Source organism: Meleagris gallopavo, chromosome 30 (genome assembly GCF_905368555.1).
Source record: "Meleagris gallopavo chromosome 30, MGAL_WU_HG_1.1, whole genome shotgun sequence".
In the NCBI taxonomy this organism is placed as follows: Eukaryota; Metazoa; Chordata; class Aves; order Galliformes; family Phasianidae; genus Meleagris; species Meleagris gallopavo.
Window position 1 is genome coordinate 623,422 of NC_139433.1, and position 22,136 is coordinate 645,557.

At 51.8% G+C, this 22,136-nt stretch overlaps 2 protein-coding genes across 2 annotated transcripts; both read right to left on the reverse strand.

Annotated features, from left to right (window-relative positions):
• Positions 1-6,522: 6,522 nt before the first annotated feature.
• Positions 6,523-9,777, reverse strand: LOC146542475 (uncharacterized). Its single transcript, XM_085211394.1, has 10 exons — positions 9,628-9,777; positions 9,441-9,590; positions 9,114-9,268; positions 8,839-8,977; positions 8,618-8,755; positions 8,019-8,195; positions 7,512-7,667; positions 6,997-7,098; positions 6,804-6,906; positions 6,523-6,611 (listed from the first exon to the last, which is right to left on the reverse strand). Exons 1-10 carry the CDS (start codon positions 9,775-9,777, stop codon positions 6,523-6,525), a joined length of 1,359 nt encoding a protein of 452 aa, XP_085067520.1.
• A 69-nt stretch (positions 9,778-9,846) lies between these two features.
• On the reverse strand, positions 9,847-12,071 carry LOC146542476 (maestro heat-like repeat-containing protein family member 7). Its single transcript, XM_085211395.1, has 7 exons — positions 12,015-12,071; positions 11,654-11,733; positions 11,374-11,494; positions 11,091-11,180; positions 10,790-10,882; positions 10,409-10,574; positions 9,847-10,010 (listed from the first exon to the last, which is right to left on the reverse strand). The coding sequence occupies exons 1-7, from the start codon at positions 12,069-12,071 to the stop codon at positions 9,847-9,849; spliced, it is 771 nt and encodes a 256-aa protein (XP_085067521.1).
• Between the last annotated feature and the right edge of the window lie 10,065 nt (positions 12,072-22,136).

The window sequence follows — 22,136 nt, forward strand, 5'->3', positions numbered from 1 at the left end:
CTGGTACTTGCCCTGGGAGCTTCTGCCGCTCCAGCAGGAGCTCTGGGATCTTCCCCCCGGGGAAGGAAGAACAGAGCAGCAGGGGCACAGGGATCCTTTGCAGGACCGTCACGTGCAAGGAGGCTCTGTGTCACTGCAGTAGGGACAATCGCATCCCTCCTAGTGACCCCGCTCTTTGCAACTGCCAGACCTGAAAGATGCTGTGCAGCTCCTCCCTCATTCTGCTGTTGGGGCAGTTCTGCACCAAGGCTTCTAGCATGCTGTCCATGGCACTCATGGTCTGCAAGAGGACACAGAGTTGCAGAAGGGCCCCTCATGGGGCACCTCATCCTAACCCTATCCCCAGAGAAGAGACGAGGGTGGAAAAGCAAAGCTGGTTTCCTGCCCTGCCTGGCTCTCCTATGGTCTCAGCACAAGGAGCCAGGGAGCAGCCCAAAGGGACCCGGGGCTCCGGTGGCCCACCCAGCACACACCTCAAGGTAGAGTCTTTTCTCCTTTTCTGGTATGCACAGTTCCGGAGGCAAAAAGAAGACACTGTTGAAGCAAGAATTCAGGATGCTCTCCGTTTGGCCTTCCAGTGCTGTCTCCACAGTGCTGGAAGGGGAGAGAGAAGTCTGTTGGACACCGTGCCTTGAGGCTATGGGAAGGAGGACGTGGACCTCCATGGGGAGGAGGAAGCCTCCCTGCCAGCTTCAGGGCTGCCAGGAGCCTGCCCTGGGGCCATGCTAGCCAAATGTGGGTCTGGGCAGCTACCTCATGTTGGCAAAGCTCTTCATGGCTTCCTGCTTTATTTCTGAGCCCAAAGTGTGCTTGGGCTCCTCATCGATCAGCACCTACAGAACCAAGAGGGATGGGATGGGTGGGACGTGGCAGCCACCAGAAGACACTTCCGTGTCCATGCTCAATTTTCCCCGTGCCAGCCTTGTCCACAAAAGGGTGCAGGGGAGTCCATGCCCCCATTTCCAGCCCACTGCCTATCTCCCCACCTGGACATTCGCTGCCAGCCGGTTTTCTCGGCAGAAAGCATCCAAGTTGAGCGACGTGTCCTTGCATTTGCACAGCGTGCAGATGCTTCTCAGGAATCTGATTTTCTGTTGCTCATCCTGGTAGTCACAGAGGGAGCAAGAGGGGGCATGAAGGTGAGATCCACGGCCAGCAGCACCCCAAGCATCATGGGGTGCGGTGCTATGCCTGCAGGGTAGCGGCCTGCAGAAGAACCGGGGCTGTTTCCACAGTGAGTGGAAACAGCTGCTCTTGCCTTGTCCTTTCTCCTCAGAAACTCGCAGATGCATGCAATGGCTGCTCGTCTCCAGTGCTCCAATATCTCAAAACCTAAGCAAGGAGGAGAAGAATGAGCACCATAGAGAGGGGCTGAAGGCAAGGAGTGAGGGAAAGAGCGGCCCCAGCGCATGGCATGGAGCCATCCATCCTGCCTGCTTCCCTGACATCCTGCCAGCCCAGCAGCCTCTTGGCACCCATCCCAACGGTCTGGGAGAGGTTAGCACTGGCGCTGGCTGGCCAGAGAAGCTGCAGCTGCCCCATCCTTGGAGGTGCTCGAGGCCAGGCTGGATGCGGCTGCGGGCAGCCTGATCCAGTGGGTGGCAACCAGCCCACAACAGGCTTTGAGGTCCTCCACTCCCAACCATCCCTGGATCCCGTGGTTCCACTATCCCTTTAGCTGGAGCTGGACTCCATGCTGGGAAAGGGAGTTTCAGGAAAGGAGGTGCCAGGAGAAGTGGGTGCCAGCTTTCAGTAAAGCATGACCGCTGTCCCAGTGCTTCCCACCCATTACTCACGTGGATTTATGATCTCCTTCTTTTCCATCTCCTCCTCCTCCTCCTCTTCTGGAGTCCACGCCTGCCAAGCCAACTTTGGCCTGCGGGGAGGTCTCACCTCCATCACCTCGCCACCAGTCTCACCAGACTGAGAAGCAGAGCTGGCAAAGGGAGGGGAACAGGAGAGGCAGATTCGCCGGTTCTTGCGCGCATGCGGGAGTGGCATGGCGAGAAGTGGGCTGTGCTCAGGAATGCCTTGAAGGTCCCTGTGCTCCTGCCCTGTCGCTGTCGCTCCTGCAACTGTTCCGCCTTCCCCTTGCGATCACCTATGCTGCCCTGACCCTTTGTGATGTCACTGATGACACTCAGTGGGCGGCCTTTAGAACTGCCTCTGTACTCTCAGAGCTTGTAGGGGCGCAGACCAAACACATCTGGTTATGCTCGCGTGTGGCACAAAGAACGGATCGCACCAAACACTGCATCCGTTCACACCCCAGGGCACAGAATCATACAATCACAGAATCCTTAGAGTTGGAAGGGACCTCTGAAGGCCATCTAGTCCAACTCCCCCCCAATGAACAGGGACACCACAGCTCCATCAGGATGCCCGGGCCCGCTCCAGCCCTGCCTTTAAAGTCTCCAGGGATGGGGCGTCAACCGCATCTCCACGCAACCTTTTCCCGTGCCTCACCACCCTCACTGTGTGTGAGGCTGTCACGGGGTTATCCCTAGATAGAAGTCCGTGACGGGGGGGCACAGCCCCGGGAAAAAGAAAAAAGGAAGGGCTCCAGAGGCTTCCGCGAGCCGGCCGGCCCCGGGCCGCGTGCGCTCCGGGAGAGGGGGAAGGGCAGAGAGCTGGCAGATAGTTTGAACCAAGAGAAAACGCAACGGCGGCGATCGAGGAGGAACGGGAATTCACTGAATTAACCGAGTCAAACAGAACGAGAGAGACAAGAGCATCCCAAATGCCAGGCAAACACGACAGTGCGAGGGAAAGCACGTGCTTTGCTCCGCGGGAGCCGAGGCGGCTGAGCCGAGCGACAGAGACAGGCGCTCGGGTCCCGACCGGAGCTCCGCCCCACCGCCTCTGCCCGCCTGCTCCTCCGGGGATGCTGCCCCGCCATCGGGATACTCGAAGTGCCCATAAAAGGCAGTAAACGGAACCACAACATTCGCTCGTTAAGTCCCGCTGCTCCACACGGTGTTGTGGTGTGGAATAGTGACAACAGAAAATCACAAAACCACAACAGAGGCAGATTGTGTTTCTGCAGTGCAAGTTTCCAGTATTTTTTGTATGTAGCATATTCCTGAACTTAGAACCTTCCTGTGAACCTGTTGTTTCCAGTATATTTTTTTGGTATGCAGTGGAGCCCCTTACTGAACTTACAAAACGCTCATGAATGTTATTGATTCGTGAAGAAAGCTGATGGATAGAGTGAAGTTGAGAATGGGCTGCACTGACTCGGGTAGGACTGACACAGCACAGGATAAGGAAAATACGCAGGATGGGAGAGCCCAGCATAGGACGGCATGGGGACAGTCAGGCAAAGGATGGGGAGAGCCAAGCACAGGACAGGACACATGTGCTCACTTTGGAATATCGCTCTCCTATCCAAACACAAAGCAGAACGGATGTGCTAACTTCAAAATGCTGCAGATATTTCAAAGTACAAAGCATACCTAAAGACAGCAGTTTGGTAGCGGTCCTTAGGTGGAGATGTATCACAGCAACAGTGTTGGGAAGATTGTGAGCCTGAGGCGCTCAAGCAGTGAGTGCCAGGGGAGGCATCACTTGCGTTGGGTTTAGGGTACATAACGGAACGGATTTCACTGGCCGGTGCACCATTTCTCCCTTGCCAATAGAATCATAGAATCATAGAATTGCTCAGGTTGGAAAAGACCTTCAAGATCATCAAATCCAACCGCAACCTAACCATACTACCCTAACAGCCCTCCACTAAATCATGTCCCTGAGCACCACATCCAGACGGTTCTTAAACACATGCAGGGATGGTGACTCACCCACACCTCCCTGGGGAGCCCATTCCAGCGCTTAACAACGCTTCCTGGAAGGCAGTTCTTCCTGGTATCCAACCTAAACCTCCCCTGGCACAACCTGAGGCCATTTCCCCTTGTCCTGTCACCAGTGAGAAGAGAGCAGCCCGGCTCTCACTGCAATCACCTTTCAGGTAACTGAGGAGAGCCATAAGGTCTCCCCTCAGCCTCCCTTTCCCCAGGCTGAACAGCCCCAGCTCCTTCAGTCTCTCCTCGTAGGCCATATTCTCCAAGCCCTCCCCCAGCCTTGCTGCCCTTCTTTGGACCTGCTGCAGCACCTCCATGTCCCTTCTGTACTGAGCTGCCCAAAACTGAACCCAGCACTCGAGGTGAGGCCTCACCAGTGCCCAGTACAGGGGCAGGATGGCTTCCCTGGTCCTGCTCACCACACCATTCCTGAGCCAAGCCAGGGTGCCATTGGCCTCCCTGGCCACCTGGGCACACTGCTGGCTCATATTCAGCCGACTGTCCATCAGTCCACCAAGGTCCCTTTCCGTCAGGCTGCTCTCCAGCCACTCCTCCCCAAGCCTGTAGGGTTGCCTGGGGCTGTTGTGGCCAAAATGCAGGACCCGACACTTGGCCCTATGGCAACTCACACAGTTTGCCTTGGCCCATCGATGCACTCTCTCCAGGTCCCTCTGCAGCGCCTTTCTCCCCTCTGGCAGATCAGCGCTCCCTCCCAACTTGGTGTGGTCTGTGACCGTACTGAGGGTGCGCTCAGTCCCCTCATCAAGATCACTGATAAAGGTGTTCAATAGCAGTGGCCCCAGTACTGAGCCCTGGGGGGCAGCACTGGTGACCAGTCGCCACCTGGAAAATCCTGCTCTGGGTGTACAGCCTTGACTGAGTCCCTGCCTAAAGACAAAACTGCCAGGACCCAAACAATGTGGAGGCAGAAGAGCCATGACACGTGAGGTATCTTTATGCCTGCCTGTACATCTGCACAGCAGGACCATCTGCCCCTGCTTCCTCCCCCCACGGGAACTGCCCCTGCTGGAGTCTCTTCTGGCCACAGTGACCCAGGGCGATTCCCCTCCATCCGCCCGTGCAACATCCACTGCTCTCCGCCCAACTACACAGCCAGTGATGACTTTAGAGAAAGCTAGCAGGTTGGCTCATGATTTCCCCTTGGAGAATCCATGTGTAAAACTGGATCCAAAATCTCTGATGAGCACCACGACAACTCACTTACAATTGCAGCCATTTCCACCGAAACAGACATTGCTGCATTAGTTTCAAGGAAAAAAGGTCAAATCTTTTTGAAGGGACTGTTTTAAATATTTAAAAATATTTTATTATATACAAAAAGATATATACATGGATATACAAAAAAAAAGGTTTGTTACTTCCCTATCTTATATATATACATATATACATAATGTTACACACATTACACTCATTACATTATTACATAGTACATAATACACTGTTCATATATATATATGCATTGATGTGGCCTGAGACAATTCCTCTTCACTCAGTGCTGCTCAGCCAAGCCAACAGCTTGGACAGCCGTGGCCTCGGGGGTGCAGAGGGATGCGCTGTACAGCCGCCAGGAGCAGAGGCCAGGAATGGCGGCGCCTGCTGAGCACAGGCAGGGACGTCCCAGTGTGAAGGGCAGCAGGGCACTGGGTTTGCTGTGCTCCTGCGAGGGACAGAGCTGTCACAGGAGTGCTGCAGCTCAGCGGAACAGACAGCACAGCGCTCGCAGGCCCCGTCGTGATGCTGCTGTCCTCATGGTTGCTCTGAGGATCAGTGTGGTCTGCACTGCCAAGCTTTGGACCGAGCTCTCGGGCGTCACTGGCCAAAGGCATGAGGGCTGCAACAGGAAGAAACAGAGCAGGGATGAGGCAAGCTGCAGAGATCGCAGGCAAACTCCGCAGACCGTGCCAATGCCACACGTCTCTGTCCCAGGCTGGGCAGGACAAACGGAGCGGCCGATCAGGAAAGAGCCAAATGCATTAGAATCACCAAATCATCTCAATTGGAAAAGACCTTTGAGATCATCAGCATCACTTAACCCACATGTCCTTCCTTCCCTGTTTGCAGGTGGACGCATTCCCTCCTTGACTCTCACATCCTGCAAAGGAGGGTCTCCACACACCGCAGGAATCTCCCCAAGACTTTCCTCTCCAGGCACTCTACTTCCAGCAGACATCAGGGACAATGGCACGATATCATCTCCCTCTTCATCGAGCTTGGGCTCCCACCACAACATCAGCCTTGCTGCCCTTTCCTCTGACTCTGACTCAGGAGGAAGTTCTTTCCTCAGAGGGCAGGGAGGCCCTGGCACAGGCAGCCCAGAAAGCACGTGGGTTCCCATCTCTTGAGGTGGTCAAGGCCAGGTTGGATTTAGCCTAAGCAGCCTGATCCAGTTCGGGGCATCCACGACACAGTAGGGGGTTGGAACAGGATGGCCTTTAACGTTCTTTCCAACCTAACCCTTCTACCGCTCTGGGATTTCATGGTTGTAGGATCTTTGAGCTCCCTTTCCACTGAATTATCCCAGGATCTCATGGCTGCATGATCTTTCAGGTCCCTTCCAATCCCATCTCTCTAGGATTCCCTGGTTCTGAGATCCTTAAGGTCGCTTGAAAGTCAACCTTTCTAGGACTCTGTGGTTCTGTATCGTCCCTCTGCCCCACAGATTTCCTTGGAGGAGAGCGAGGCATGGGGGTCTCTGCCCCCAGCTTCAGTACACACACCACAGCCCTCGCTTACCCGTGATGATGTCCTGTAGCTTCTCCTCGCTCAGGTCCCTTGAGTAGCGCGCAGCAAGACCTAGGCACAGAGCAGCCGTCAGACCCTGCTCCCAGCAGCAGAGCCGCACTGCTCCCCAGCAGCGAGAGTGGCCGAGGGGGCCTGAGCAAGGCACCAGGGCCCTGGGACCCACCCCAGGGCTCTTAGGGCCACAGGGCAGTGGCTGGGACCACCAACCACTGCCAAGGGAGGGACAAAGGGGCTGTGGCTCACCAATGAACCTCGCGGCCTCCTGTCGCAAGGCCGCCTGAGGGTCCTGCAGGTAGGCCTGGCTCTGCTGCAGGTATTCCTCTGCCCTGCTCTGGTCCCGCTGCAGCTGGAGGGAGCACAAGAACATGGGGATTGCAGACGCTCCCCAGCTCCCCGCGCTGTGCCTGTTGCTCTGGGGCTCTGGGGCTCTCCTTACCAAACACTGCGCGATCCTCCACGTCTCCTGTTTCTCAGCCAGCTCCCGGAGGTCGTTCCAGCGCAGGAGATTGGCTATTTGTACAATGGCTCTCTTGGCGGCCTGTGGGGAAGCAGAAGCTGGGAGATGGCACCACGGCCCGAGGAAGGAGACCCGGCGTTGCCCTCCTCTTGGCAGGGCCGGGAGCCTTTTCCCAGCACGCTGTGGGAAGGGAACAGAACACGGACATCAGGGTGTGATGGCCACACAGAGACATGGAGCCGCAGTCCCTCCATGGCCATCCCTAGCACAAGGCTGGGCTCCCAGCTGGCTCCATCCCAGGCCTTCGACACCCAGGCTGTGGGAAGCAGAGCTCTGAGCCCAGGCTGTGGAAGCAGAACCCCTCCGCCTGCTCCGGTGCGAGGAACAGCAGGGAGCTGGGCCTGTCCTGCGGGCCTTGGGCAGCAGCCACACAGCCTGGCACCCACAGCACCCAAACGGTGTCACCGTGCCCCCGGTGGGATGGAAAGCTGTACCTGAGCCACGTCCTGGTTCTCATCGCTCATCCGAAGGAGCAGTGGGACCAGGCCCCTGCGCACCATCCCCTTCATTCTGCGCCGGTGGTACCAGACCACGGCCTGCACCATGTCTCTGTAGAGACGGATGGAGGACACCAGCACAGCACTGGACTCCTGGGAGGGAGAAAGAGCATTTTAGCACGAGGAGGCCGGGCTGCCTTCACACCGCCTCCGTGGCACGCAGCGCCTGCAAGCCCTCCTGCACCATGCGTGGGGACCGGGCCTGGCCTGGCCTTGCACAGGCAGCGGAGGATGCATGGAGGGCCGGAAGCCAATGGCGGGGAGCAGATGCTGGGCACGGGGCTCTCCGAGGGCCCACAGCTGTCCCCCTGCCCGGAAGGAGCCCGGGAGGAGCGAGGAGGGGAGAGGGCCCAAAGCGAGTGCTGCCCACACAGCTGGGCCAGAGGCAGCGGCACTGCAGGGTGCCCCTGCGAGGGCTCTGCCTCCTACAGCAGCCTCACTTACATCGACAAAGAGAGGCAGGAGCTCCTCAGCGTGCTGCAGAGCGATGGAGCTGGCCTCCTTCCTCTTCACGCAGCCCATGATGTTTTGAAGGACAAACAGGGCCTTCATCTTGATGTCTGTGCTGGCATCCTGCAGGGTGGCCATGATCTCTGGCAGCACGACCCGCATTTTTCTTGCCTGTAGGAAACGCAAGTTCCTTTGTCTGATGCGGGGAACGACCGCCTGGGCAAAACACTCCAGTCTCTGAGCTCCAGCCTCCTCCTCACTTCCTGGCAGCTGGCACGGCAGTCGCAGCGGAAGCGGCCGTGGGAGCACTGATGGGGCCTCAGCGAGGCCAATGGGGAAATCCTTTTCTCAGAGGGTGGTGAGGCTGCCCGGAGAAGTAGGTACCCCACCCCTGGAGGTGCTCAAGGCCAGGATGGATGGGGCCAGGGGCAACCTACTCTGGATGGTGACACGATAAAAGCTGGGCTTTACTGGGCTTTGACGTCCCATCCTCAAAGCTCCTCAAAGCCAGCAGGCCCCACCGTGACCGTCACCCTCCTCCCGTCGCTGCCCAAGAAGCCCAGTGCCGCTTCAGTTGACAACGCCCCACTCACCTTCTCCTGTGTCTCGGAGAGCATGACAAGCCCTCTGAGCACCACGCTGTGCATCTGCACGCTTGGATGCTTCAGAAAAGCCTTGAGGTGGCGTAGGTCACCAAAAAAGTCTTCATTATCTTCACTCTTTGCCATTAGCTGAAACATAGACATAGCCAGGTGAGAGCCTGCAGGGGCACACGCAGCCCTGAAGGGCAGCAAAGCGTTATCCATTGACTCACAGCCAAGAAGAGGATACAGGTGTCTTCTGTGACTCCTTCTACCAGCCTGCTCAGCTGTGAGCCCTTGGTCACCTCCTTCAAAACCTTCTCCAAGGTCCGCGGCATGCAGAGCATCACCTCCCACATGTCCAGGGCGCTGCTGCTACAAGCCCAAATACATTGTAGGCAGAGCTGCCTTAGCCACAGCTAAAACCCTGCAGGCCCACGTTGCTTGGAGAGCCCTGGGCGAGCAGGGGGCACCTGGAAGAAGCCCTCCAGGCTGCTGAGGACAGTACCTGTCACTTGGTGGAGAGAACTTCAGCAGGCTCCTGACTTCTTCCGTGGGCATCTGGCTGGTCAGAAGGAGGAGCAGGGAGTCCAGGCAGTGCCGCGCTGTCTTTGTGGTGATGCTCCTCAAGTTCTTGCGGATGGAGGTTATGATTGGGGTTTTCTAAAGCGGACACACGCAAGAACAGACCACAACCATTACCACAGGTGCCGCTGAAACCACTGCACTTCCCATCGCTAAGAATGGCTTCAGGAGCCCAAGAGGCCTCGGCTGGGGAGGGAAGAGCAGCGCCTGAAACGGCTCAAGGATGGGGCAGTGGCCAAAAGCTGCTTACATCTGGCATCCAGAAGGCGTGGTCTTCCATGGCCACGGCCATCACACTGCAGGCCGCCTCCTTGTCATAGATGCTGGAGTCAGCCATCGCTTCAAGGGCTGTGAGGACGATGTCCATCCTCTCAGCAGGCCTGAGGTATCCTCCAAACGCCTGTGGGTGGAAGCAGGGGAGGGAGGAGATGCCACACTGAGCATTCTTGGTCGAGCAGGGAGAGCAGCTCTGCAGAGAGATGCTGGGCAGCAGAGCCTGTCGGAAAGCTGGCAGCATCAGCTTCTGCCACTGCGTGGCGCAGGATGGCAAGAGAGGGCTCTGGGAGATGGACTGCAGGTGGGGGCATGGGCATTTGGCAAGAAGGCCTTGCGGACAGCCAGGAGGGCTGGATCTGCTGCCCTTGCACTCCCCTTGCTCACAAATGTTTCCTGCTGATGCTATGGACAAGATCCTCAGCAAGGCGGGACATTACCTTGGCGCAATCACTGGGACTGGGAAAGTCAACATCTCTGAGCTTTCTATCCTCCTGCTTCTCATAGAGATGCACGTAATTTTCCATCTCCTCTGACATGCTTGTTTCTAAAAGGGAGGGAGAATGGAAGAGTCAGAAGGAAACAATGTCTTTGCCATCAAACTCAGCAATTGGTGAAAGGTGCTTTAAACTGAAAACGGAGTTCTGAGGAGACCCACAGTAGAGGGGACCCGTGGTGTAGGAGACCTGTGCATGGAGAGCAATGGTGAGCAGACATAGGTTGATGGGACCCTATGGGTTGAGGAGAGTGAAGGAAAGGGATTACACAGCTAAAGGTGATGGGTGCTGGGAACAAGAGGGAGCTTAGGAATGGTGAAGCTGCTCAGAAGAGTAAAGGAGCTTGGGGAACTTGCAAACTCCATGGTCAGGCTTCACGAAGCATAAGAATAGGAGAAACGAGCAGACATAGGAGCAGAGAGATGCTGCCCAACCCATCTTCTCTTACTTCTTTCTTGTTGGACAAATGCGTGGAGGCAATGAAGCGCTTCTGAAGTTGGAATTCTGGTGCTATCGAAGCCATGATTGAAAAGGCAGAGGTGACCCAGCAGCTTTCCCAGGATTGGGAAGTACACCTCGATGAGTGGCTTGTAATTTTCAGCGCTGTCCCAGTCCTGGGTGAGAGAAGGAGAAGAGAGGAAGGGTTGAGCGGAGGCAGAGCAGGGCCTGGAGAGGGAAGAGTGGGGGCAAAGATGGGGCAAAAGCCCTTGTTTGGAGCAGAGCCTGGCTGAGAGCTCCCAGCTGCACCCTGGCTGCAGCTGCACCCCTGAGCTGCTCTGGGATATGGAGAATGGGAGACAGCCTGGCTGGAGGGTGCTTGGCTCCTTACTTTTTCCATAAAACTCGTGATCATCATTAAAACCCCATGCAGGGCTCTCGTACGGACATGCATCTGCTGGGAGCTGAAGAAGTGGAGCAGAGCCTGCAAAGAGAGAATCTGCTGGTACTTGCCCTGGGAGCTTCTGCCGCTCCAGCAGGAGCTCTGGGATCTTCCCCACGGGGAAGGAAGAACAGAGCAGCAGGGGCACAGGGATCCTTTGCAGGACCGTCACGTGCAAGGAGGCTCTGTGTCACTGCAGTAGGGACAATCGCATCCCTCCTAGTGACCCCGCTCTTTGCAACTGCCAGACCTGAAAGATGCTGTGCAGCTCCTCCCTCATTCTGCTGTTGGGGCAGTTCTGCACCAAGGCTTCTAGCATGCTGTCCATGGCACTCATGGTCTGCAAGAGGACACAGAGTTGCAGAAGGGCCCCTCATGGGGCACCTCATCCTAACCCTATCCCCAGAGAAGAGACGAGGGTGGAAAAGCAAAGCTGGTTTCCTGCCCTGCCTGGCTCTCCTATGGTCTCAGCACAAGGAGCCAGGGAGCAGCCCAAAGGGACCCGGGGCTCCGGTGGCCCACCCAGCACACACCTCAAGGTAGAGTCTTTTCTCCTTTTCTGGTATGCACAGTTCCGGAGGCAAAAAGAAGACACTGTTGAAGCAAGAATTCAGGATGCTCTCCGTTTGGCCTTCCAGTGCTGTCTCCACAGTGCTGGAAGGGGAGAGAGAAGTCTGTTGGACACCGTGCCTTGAGGCTATGGGAAGGAGGACGTGGACCTCCATGGGGAGGAGGAAGCCTCCCTGCCAGCTTCAGGGCTGCCAGGAGCCTGCCCTGGGGCCATGCTAGCCAAATGTGGGTCTGGGCAGCTACCTCATGTTGGCAAAGCTCTTCATGGCTTCCTGCTTTATTTCTGAGCCCAAAGTGTGCTTGGGCTCCTCATCGATCAGCACCTACAGAACCAAGAGGGATGGGATGGGTGGGACGTGGCAGCCACCAGAAGACACTTCCGTGTCCATGCTCAATTTTCCCCGTGCCAGCCTTGTCCACAAAAGGGTGCAGGGGAGTCCATGCCCCCATTTCCAGCCCACTGCCTATCTCCCCACCTGGACATTCGCTGCCAGCCGGTTTTCTCGGCAGAAAGCATCCAAGTTGAGCGACGTGTCCTTGCATTTGCACAGCGTGCAGATGCTTCTCAGGAATCTGATTTTCTGTTGCTCATCCTGGTAGTCACAGAGGGAGCAAGAGGGGGCATGAAGGTGAGATCCACGGCCAGCAGCACCCCAAGCATCATGGGGTGCGGTGCTATGCCTGCAGGGTAGCGGCCTGCAGAAGAACCGGGGCTGTTTCCACAGTGAGTGGAAACAGCTGCTCTTGCCTTGTCCTTTCTCCTCAGAAACTCGCAGATGCATGCAATGGCTGCTCGTCTCCAGTGCTCCAATATCTCAAAACCTAAGCAAGGAGGAGAAGAATGAGCACCATAGAGAGGGGCTGAAGGCAAGGAGTGAGGGAAAGAGCGGCCCCAGCGCATGGCATGGAGCCATCCATCCTGCCTGCTTCCCTGACATCCTGCCAGCCCAGCAGCCTCTTGGCACCCATCCCAACGGTCTGGGAGAGGTTAGCACTGGCGCTGGCTGGCCAGAGAAGCTGCAGCTGCCCCATCCTTGGAGGTGCTCGAGGCCAGGCTGGATGCGGCTGCGGGCAGCCTGATCCAGTGGGTGGCAACCAGCCCACAACAGGCTTTGAGGTCCTCCACTCCCAACCATCCCTGGATCCCGTGGTTCCACTATCCCTTTAGCTGGAGCTGGACTCCATGCTGGGAAAGGGAGTTTCAGGAAAGGAGGTGCCAGGAGAAGTGGGTGCCAGCTTTCAGTAAAGCATGACCGCTGTCCCCAGTGCTTCCCACCCATTACTCACGTGGATTTATGATCTCCTTCTTTTCCATCTCCTCCTCCTCCTCCTCTTCTGGAGTCCACGCCTGCCAAGCCAACTTTGGCCTGCGGGGAGGTCTCACCTCCATCACCTCGCCACCAGTCTCACCAGACTGAGAAGCAGAGCTGGCAAAGGGAGGGGAACAGGAGAGGCAGATTCGCCGGTTCTTGCGCGCATGCGGGAGTGGCATGGCGAGAAGTGGGCTGTGCTCAGGAATGCCTTGAAGGTCCCTGTGCTCCTGCCCTGTCGCTGTCGCTCCTGCAACTGTTCCGCCTTCCCTTGCGATCACCTATGCTGCCCTGACCCTTTGTGATGTCACTGATGACACTCAGTGGGCGGCCTTTAGAACTGCCTCTGTACTCTCAGAGCTTGTAGGGGCGCAGACCAAACACATCTGGTTATGCTCGCGTGTGGCACAAAGAACGGATCGCACCAAACACTGCATCCGTTCACACCCCAGGGCACAGAATCATACAATCACAGAATCCTTAGAGTTGGAAGGGACCTCTGAAGGCCATCTAGTCCAACTCCCCCCCAATGAACAGGGACACCACAGCTCCATCAGGATGCCCGGGCCCGCTCCAGCCCTGCCTTTAAAGTCTCCAGGGATGGGGCGTCAACCGCATCTCCACGCAACCTTTTCCCGTGCCTCACCACCCTCACTGTGTGTGAGGCTGTCACGGGGTTATCCCTAGATAGAAGTCCGTGACGGGGGGGCACAGCCCCGGGAAAAAGAAAAAAGGAAGGGCTCCAGAGGCTTCCGCGAGCCGGCCGGCCCCGGGCCGCGTGCGCTCCGGGAGAGGGGGAAGGGCAGAGAGCTGGCAGATAGTTTGAACCAAGAGAAAACGCAACGGCGGCGATCGAGGAGGAACGGGAATTCACTGAATTAACCGAGTCAAACAGAACGAGAGAGACAAGAGCATCCCAAATGCCAGGCAAACCACGACAGTGCGAGGGAAAGCACGTGCTTTGCTCCGCGGGAGCCGAGGCGGCTGAGCCGAGCGACAGAGACAGGCGCTCGGGTCCCGACCGGAGCTCCGCCCCACCGCCTCTGCCCGCCTGCTCCTCCGGGGATGCTGCCCCGCCATCGGGATACTCGAAGTGCCCATAAAAGGCAGTAAACGGAACCACAACATTCGCTCGTTAAGTCCCGCTGCTCCACACGGTGTTGTGGTGTGGAATAGTGACAACAGAAAATCACAAAACCACAACAGAGGCAGACTGTGTTTCTGCAGTGCAAGTTTCCAGTATTTTTTGTATGTAGCATATTCCTGAACTTAGAACCTTCCTGTGAACCTGTTGTTTCCAGTATATTTTTTTGGTATGCAGTGGAGCCCCTTACTGAACTTACAAAACGCTCATGAATGTTATTGATTCGTGAAGAAAGCTGATGGATAGAGTGAAGTTGAGAATGGGCTGCACTGACTCGGGTAGGACTGACACAGCACAGGATAAGGAAAATACGCAGGATGGGAGAGCCCAGCATAGGACGGCATGGGGACAGTCAGGCAAAGGATGGGGAGAGCCAAGCACAGGACAGGACACATGTGCTCACTTTGGAATATCGCTCTCCTATCCAAACACAAAGCAGAACGGATGTGCTAACTTCAAAATGCTGCAGATATTTCAAAGTACAAAGCATACCTAAAGACAGCAGTTTGGTAGCGGTCCTTAGGTGGAGATGTATCACAGCAACAGTGTTGGGAAGATTGTGAGCCTGAGGCGCTCAAGCAGTGAGTGCCAGGGGAGGCATCACTTGCGTTGGGTTTAGGGTACATAACGGAACGGATTTCACTGGCCGGTGCACCATTTCTCCCTTGCCGATAGAATCATAGAATCATAGAATTGCTCAGGTTGGAAAAGACCTTCAAGATCATCAAATCCAACCGCAACCTAACCATACTACCCTAACAGCCCTCCACTAAATCATGTCCCTGAGCACCACATCCAGACGGTTCTTAAACACATCCAGGGATGGTGACTCACCCACACCTCCCTGGGGAGCCCATTCCAGCGCTTAACAACGCTTCCTGGAAGGCAGTTCTTCCTGGTATCCAACCTAAACCTCCCCTGGCACAACCTGAGGCCATTTCCCCTTGTCCTGTCACCAGTGAGAAGAGAGCAGCCCGGCTCTCACTGCAATCACCTTTCAGGTAACTGAGGAGAGCCATAAGGTCTCCCCTCAGCCTCCCTTTCCCCAGGCTGTACAGAAGGCCCTAAATCCGAGAGTCGGAGTGTGGTGACCTGTGGGCTGGGTAGTTCACAGTAGCACTCCGGAGGGATGGGGAATAGGAGCTCCCGAGAGCAGGGGAAAAAGGTCCCCTGGTTTGTGCCTGAAGAAGCCCCTTTCGAAAATGTTTCAGAATTGGAAAGACGGTCCCAAGACCAGGGACAAGGATAAGAAAAAGATGCTTAAATATTGTATACAGATATGGCCTAGAGAGCCAATACAGGGAAAATAAATATTCTGGCCAGAATATGGATCTGACAAAGGTTGGGTGTGTCAGATTCTGAATTCGTATGTAAAGAATAAAACCCCCTTTTCAAAGGAGGAATCAGACTACGCTGCTTGCTGGATTCAAGAAGCCAGTCTGTTATTAGTGAGAAAAGGTCCGGACCAAAAAGGGGAGGAAATAAGAAAGAGAACCAGGAAGATCATAAATGGGATCCCTTAGACAACTTCTTCCCCCCTTCAATTTCAAAAGCACTGCAAGTGGCAGTGATCTCTACAGAGTAAGAGAGCGGCCGTGCTGCTGATCTGTGCAGGGTCCTGGAGAGAGGATGCACATTCTATTACTGAGGGAGTTGGAGCAATGTGAATGGGACCTGGAGAGTTTTCCTTTCTCTAACACTAACCTTACTAATGCTTCACTTTATCCTCTTAGGGCAGTCTCCTTAGGTCAAAGGGAAATAGGGTATGCTAATGCCTGTTGTTTTTATGAGAAGAAAAGTTAGGAGTTTCAAGAAGAATTCCTTAATTGAGGATTCTGTAAGTGTAGCAGAACAATTAGATCAATTTCTAGGGCCTAATTTCTACTCATGGCTGGAAATGATGTTATCACTGATATGTTGTTTATTGGAGAAGGAGGTGGGCACCTATGCAAGTATGGGAAAGGAATACAGAGGGAAGATTGGGCTCTGGAGGGAGGCAGAGAGAGAAAGGATCCTGAGGATAAATTGTATTGATTATTGTCACTGTCTTTGTGATTGTTAAATGTTTATGTTGTGAAAGTGTTATGTTGTGTTATGATATGTCATGTACGAGGCTGTTATGATACAAGGAGGTCTAAAGTGATACTGAGAAGACCCCCTGGGTTGCATTTTGGCTCAGTGGAGAAAACATTGCTGGTGAGCCAGGGAGAATATTGAATAAGAAACCGGGAACATAAATGGAGTAACGGGGTCAGTTTTATAGTTAAGTACTCTAATCATGAGACCAAGTGCTGGATATTTGTGGAAGTTGAGGAATTGTATTGTTTGATTTGTGGATTTTGAAGGCACTGGGACAAACTGTCTTAATGGTATGTGGAAATGCAATTTTTAATGGTATGTGGAAAAGGAGTTGTTAACGGTATGTGGAAATGTAGTTGAGGTATAAAGAGTGGAATTGTGGAAAAACAAACAAACAAACAACAAAAATGGCAAAAAGGTTAAGGAAACAGTGAGTTTGGGATATTAGAGTTTGGGCCGGCACGAGAACACATCCCCCATACTACCCCCCCCCCCCCACCGCGGCTTATAAGAACAACTCGGAGTAGGAGAAAGAGGTGTGGGCCGGAGCCTCCCGCTGTGACTGTAAAGGGTGCATTGCTTGTGAATGGGGATGGGACGGGACATTGAAAGTGAGAATAGCCGTCATCTGCAGAGATCTCGGAAACCCGATATCCCAGTGTGAGCACTGGAAGCCTGGGGAGGGGAGGGGGTGAAACTGAAATATAATGTTAGTAATGTATGTGATGATGAAAGTCTAGAAAGTGAAAAGGGTTTGGGAAAAACAGAACAAACAAACAAAAAAAAACCACACAGGCTGAGGAAGGCAAAGTTGAGAAAGGTATAACAGGGATGTCCTTACCAAGAAGAAGAGGTAAGGGGGAGCCTGGAAGGGCTCAGGGAGAGAGTTCCCCCCCCACTGGACCAAAAGCAGCTGGGGAAGCAGGGAAAAGAGGTTTATTTTCTGATATGGATGCCTCTTACTCTGTGCTACATCAAGAATTATTACCTTTAGATGATTTTTTTGTAGTTGTAGGAGTTATTGGCAAGAGAAGTTTACTTTTTTAGGGGATCAATTAAATACAGTCTAGGAGAAGAAGTAGGAATATATAAATTCTTGTACATGCCAAGTTCTCCAAAGCCATTACTTGGGCATGACATATTAGAACAGTTGAATGTAGAGATTAAATTCAGTAGAGAAAATTGGAGCTAAGTGTCAAGCAAGAGCAATTGACTGAAAATTTTTAAGTTTGGCTTTAACATAAACTGGGAAAAGCAATGTTGGTACCCCCAGAAGTTACGTAAATCCTGTCAGGTATACACAGGATTGCTGGCATCAGGAATGCCTGGCAGAGCCAAAAATGCAGCCCAATAAAAGTTAAGTTAAAGATGGGAGCCAGCCCAACCAGGGTAAAGCAATTCCCTTTGAGGATAGAAGATTGTAGGAGGATAAAAGAAATAATAAATAACTTTTTGAATTTTGGATTATTAATTGGATAGGAATTCAAATACAACACCCTAATCTTGCATATGAGAAATTGGATGGCAAGAGCTGTAGTTAGGTAGAAGATTTGAGGGCAAATAATAAAAATGTTGAATATATCAACCCATGGTGTATATCTTTATTAATCAAGTTAAGGAATAAGTAGGTGAGGTTTACCGTTCTGGATTTGAAGTACACCTTTTTCTGCCTGGTTTTGCCAAAGAAAGTCTAAAATGCCTCTGAATAAGAAAACTCCAATATGGGGTGTAGGAAAAATAATAGTAATGAAAATTCAGTTAACCTGGACAGTGTTACCCAGGGTTGTGAGAACAGCCCAATGATTTTTGAAAACTGGTCAGCTTGTGAGCCTGAGATTTGGGTTCCTCTATTCCATGGTGGAACTTCACTGCAGTATGTGGATGCCACAGTAAAAAGGAGGACTGTGTACAATGGACTGTGAGTTTGCTGAATTTCTTGATTTAAATGGCTATCAAGTTTCTCAACAGAAAGCACAACCGATCAAAGAGAAGGAAGCAATTTGCTGAACACCCAGAACAACAACAAGAGCTACCTCCAAGCCAGCAGTGTGACTTGCACGGAGACTGTCTGTGCCAGTTGGTCAGACCTACAGGAGGAACTGCTGGACGATGCTGAGGATTCCTGCATTCATCGATGGAAGGAGTTTTGTGAAAACAAGGAAACTGTAAGGCAGGATATGCAGTAACTGCTACTGACAAGGTAATTGAAGCAAGACCTTTTCTTGTGGGGACCTCCACTCAGGAGGCTGAAATAACTGCCTTGACAAGAAGCTTAAATATATGGACAGATGCTAAATAAGCTTTTTTACCCGTTCATGGTACCATCTGGAAAGAGCGAGAGTTGCTTACACAAAAGGAAAACATTCAACACGATGTAAATCTACCAAAGAGCAGCATGGCTGTTATGCATTGTAAAGGACATCAGAAGAGTGACACTGTACAGGAAACTGGGAACTTGATGGTGGATCAGGTGGCAAAACAGGCAGCTGAAGGAAAAGAAATTGGTGAACTGGCTTTAATTCCAGACGGTAAACTTAAAATATCTGAACCTTAGTCAGAACCTATAAGGTATCCTAGAGAGGATAGGAATCTAATTAATAATTTAGAAGGGGAGAGAGCAAACTGACAGATGGGTGCATACCCAGATGGACACATTGTTGTGCCGGGTGTATTTTATAGAATTTAGTTCTAAGAGAACATAATAAAACATATGGAGGGGGTACAGACACCAGAAAGTAACTGTACAATCCTAGTACCAGGAACAGGGTACAAGTGGGGCTTGTTGGGAAAGGGAAACCTTTCAGGGCAACAATTGCAAATTGATTTTTTTTCAGAACTGCCAGGAAAAGAAGGGTTTCGGTATATGCTAGTTTTAACCAATACCCTTTGAGGGCGACCAGAAGCATTCCCTTGCAGGACCAATAAAGCCAAAGAAATAACCAAGGTATTGTTGCAGGAGATTATTTCAAGGTTTGGGTGTCCTGCAACAATACCCTTCAACCAGGGAACTCAGTTTATTGCAGAGGTTGTCCAACAGGTTAGCAAGCATTGGGAATAAATTGGCAATTGCGCTTACCACACAGAACACAGGCGAGTGGTCAGGTGAAAAAGATGAATCATCTAATTAAATCACAGATTGTAAAACTGGGCCAGGAATCTGGACTGTCCTGGCTACAGTTGTTGCCTTTGGCTCTCCTTAGGACCAAATGAAACTTAGAGCCAAAGAAGGGTTAAGTCCTTTCAAAATACTGTACAAAAGGCCTTATGTTGTACAAACGGGGATCTCTACCCAACTAGGGAGTGAAACACTAACTGAGCATGTGATAAGTCTACAGGAATAACTTTGGGAAATAGAGAAACTGGTTCTAGGAACTAGAGCCCAAGGCCTTGGCGGCCTGATACATAATATTTTACAAGGAGATTATATGTATATTGCAGATCTCTTTCAGATTTGCCCCTGGAACCAAGGTGGGTAGGTCTGTTCCAGGTGCTGCTAATGCCCCACACAACAGTAAAAATTAAAGAACAAACTTTGTGGATACATCATACTAGAGTTAAGAAGGTCCCTCGAACACAATGGGAACTGAAGTCAGCTGGATCCTTAAAATTGTAAATCCAAGGACAGTAATACGGGCTCTTATAATTGTTAGAAATGTTCATTTAGTTAAGCTCAGCATTTGATGTAAATGCTTATGCATCTCTTGTAAAAAAAAAAAAAAATCATCATTGCAAAGAATACTTATATCAGTAATTGTTTGGTATGTGAGCAAGCTAAGGATTTAAACTTTTCACTTCTTGTTGTCCCTGATAATTTTAAGGTGAGAAATCAAACTGTTGCAGGATTTGAGTGACCGTCCTGGTGGGTGATGATCAATAAGAATGTAGATTGGATTAACTACATCTGTTATAATCAATGGAAATTTACAAATTATACAATGAGTGCAATAAAGGAGATTGCAGAACAGTTAGATGCCACAAGTAGGATGGCCTGGGAAAATAGGATCTCCTAAGATATGATGCAAGCTGAAGAAAGGGGTGTATGTGTAATGCTGGGTACTTTTTGTTGCACCTTCATCCCAATAACACAGCTCTGGATGACAAAATAACTAAGGCATTGCAAGGGCTACCACCCTTGCTAATAAATTGTCAGAAAAATCAGGAATAGATACTTGTATCGCTGGATGGTTGGAGTCCTGGTTTGGTGAATGGAATGGAGTGATTGTATCCACATGTACTTCTTTGATAGTAGTAAAAGGAGCCCTGATGGTCACTGGTTGCTGAGTTATCCCCTGTATGAGGGGAGTGGTAGAGTGATTGATCGAGACAGCATTATTGAAGTAAACACCAATGCAGCCACCACATTTGGAAAAAATGATTGTATTAGAGGAGATGGGAGATAAAGAAAATGAAGAAGAAGGAGATGTCTATAAAAGTGAACCTTAAAAAAAAAAAGAAAAAAAAGAAAACAGAAGGAATTGCAGAAATCAACAATCTATGAAAAAAGAAAAGGGGGGAATTGTGAGAATCAAATGTTGTTTCTGCATTAGAATTGGATAATACATATTTTTATTTCATGATCTCCACTGTCATAGTTCTTTCTGGGAGTCTTTCTGCTTAACTTGGGGAAGATCCCTCATAGTTTACATCACTTATCGTCTAGATAACCCTTCCCAGGGACGCACGCTCTGTATATAGGTGTATATAGGTGTATATATGTATATTTTGTCATACACACTGCAAGAATATCCTGCACCAGATCAAACCATAGAACAAGTCATGGCATGCCCGAGGAAGCACCTGAAGAGACATCGGAAGGCCTGACATCATCCCCCACTACGGTGATCCTTGTTTAACGAAGACTTGGAAGCAAATCACCATATCAATACGACAAGAAGAGCACTGAGACATCTTGGAAACGACAGGATGGCGACTGACTGACACCAGATAACAAAACAAATTAACAAGTAAATAACAAATGTAAATCCGCTGATAAGATTGTGAACCTGGAGTACCCAGCCAGTGGGGAAACAGGGGAGAGGGGGGAGGCAAGGGGGAGAAAACAGGGTATAAAGGCTGTCATGTTGTGTCCATAGGTGCGCTCCTGCTTGCGGGACGCCCGCCATTGCAATGGCGAATAAAATCTGCTTTTATCAGAGATACCGTCCTGACAAAATTATTTGGATATTTCCAACACCTTCGACACCCAGGCTGCGGGAATGGTGGGTGAAGGAGGATGTTTGGGGTCCTATACATTGACCAGTGCTTCCAGTGATGGGCAGAGGTAGAGGTGGATACCGATGAGCAGCACAGTGAGATGCAACAGGTCTAGTTTCAATCCGTTGTCATCCTCTGATGGCCTTACATCATCTCTGAGAAGAGCTTAGCGGTGTTCTTAAGGCACATTGGTCTCATTCCAGCAGAAGCCAAGAAGCCTTCTGTTGCTGCAGTGTTTTCACCAAACCAAATACAATCATGTCTTTGCATATGACTCTGTTGGAGCGGAACTGAGTGAGGATGGAGATGGTCAGAAATGTATGTCAATATATGTCCACAGCTTTGCAGGGAGAATGTTGTTGTTTCTGGTGTTTTTGTTCTATTGTGGAGATGGGTACTGCTAAATGGTACACAGCTGCATTTCTCTGTGGGCTGAGCTGGTGATGTGGAGGAGACAGACACTCCAAATGGCTGCAGGGAACCAGGCCAAGTGCTGAAGCAGCGACCAGGAATAGGGTTGGACTGAACAGCAACAAATGAGTAAGTAAACTGCAGTAACAAGTAGAACGTCACTTCTTGTAGCTCAGTTATTATGTGAGGTGAAAAAAGAGGGCTTGTCCCACTTATGTGCTGCATAAGATGCACTACAAGCACAGCTCTCCTCACCAGATAGGTCTTTGCTTCAGAGGGACAGCACATCTGTCCTGGAAGTCCACATCTGTCCCCAGGTAGCAGGGGAAGACATGGGAAGACAAGCAGCTGGAGCGTGTGCAAGGACTCTTGGTTCTGAGCTGCTGGAGACTCAGGTTGGAAGCTGACCTGGGGGCCAGTTCTTCAGCTGCCTTCTCTTAATGGAAAGTGATATTGAGGGGAAAAGAAAATTGACATGGAACAGGAAATCAGAGGTCTGATCTGCTGTGCTCTGTGTGCAAAACAGGGTGGTGCAGGATAGCACTTGCTTGACATGGTTATTAAAGAG

Coding starts and splice junctions, on each gene's coding strand:
- LOC146542475 (XM_085211394.1), bottom strand. CDS start 9,777: ATGCCCCCACCTGCAGTCCATCTCCCAGAGCCCTCTCTTGCCATCCTG. Junction 7,668..8,018: donor TCCTGCCTCTCTTTGTCGAT/GTAAGTGAGGCT, acceptor TCTCCCTCCCAG/GAGTCCAGTGCTGTGCTGGT. Junction 6,907..6,996: donor GGAGGATCGCGCAGTGTTTG/GTAAGGAGAGCC, acceptor TGCTCCCTCCAG/CTGCAGCGGGACCAGAGCAG.
- LOC146542476 (XM_085211395.1), bottom strand. CDS start 12,071: ATGCTTGGGGTGCTGCTGGCCGTGGATCTCACCTTCATGCCCCCTCTT. Junction 11,734..12,014: donor TGCCCCCTCTTGCTCCCTCT/GTGACTACCAGG, acceptor TTGGTTCTGTAG/GTGCTGATCGATGAGGAGCC. Junction 11,495..11,653: donor AAGAGCTTTGCCAACATGAG/GTAGCTGCCCAG, acceptor CTCCCCTTCCAG/CACTGTGGAGACAGCACTGG.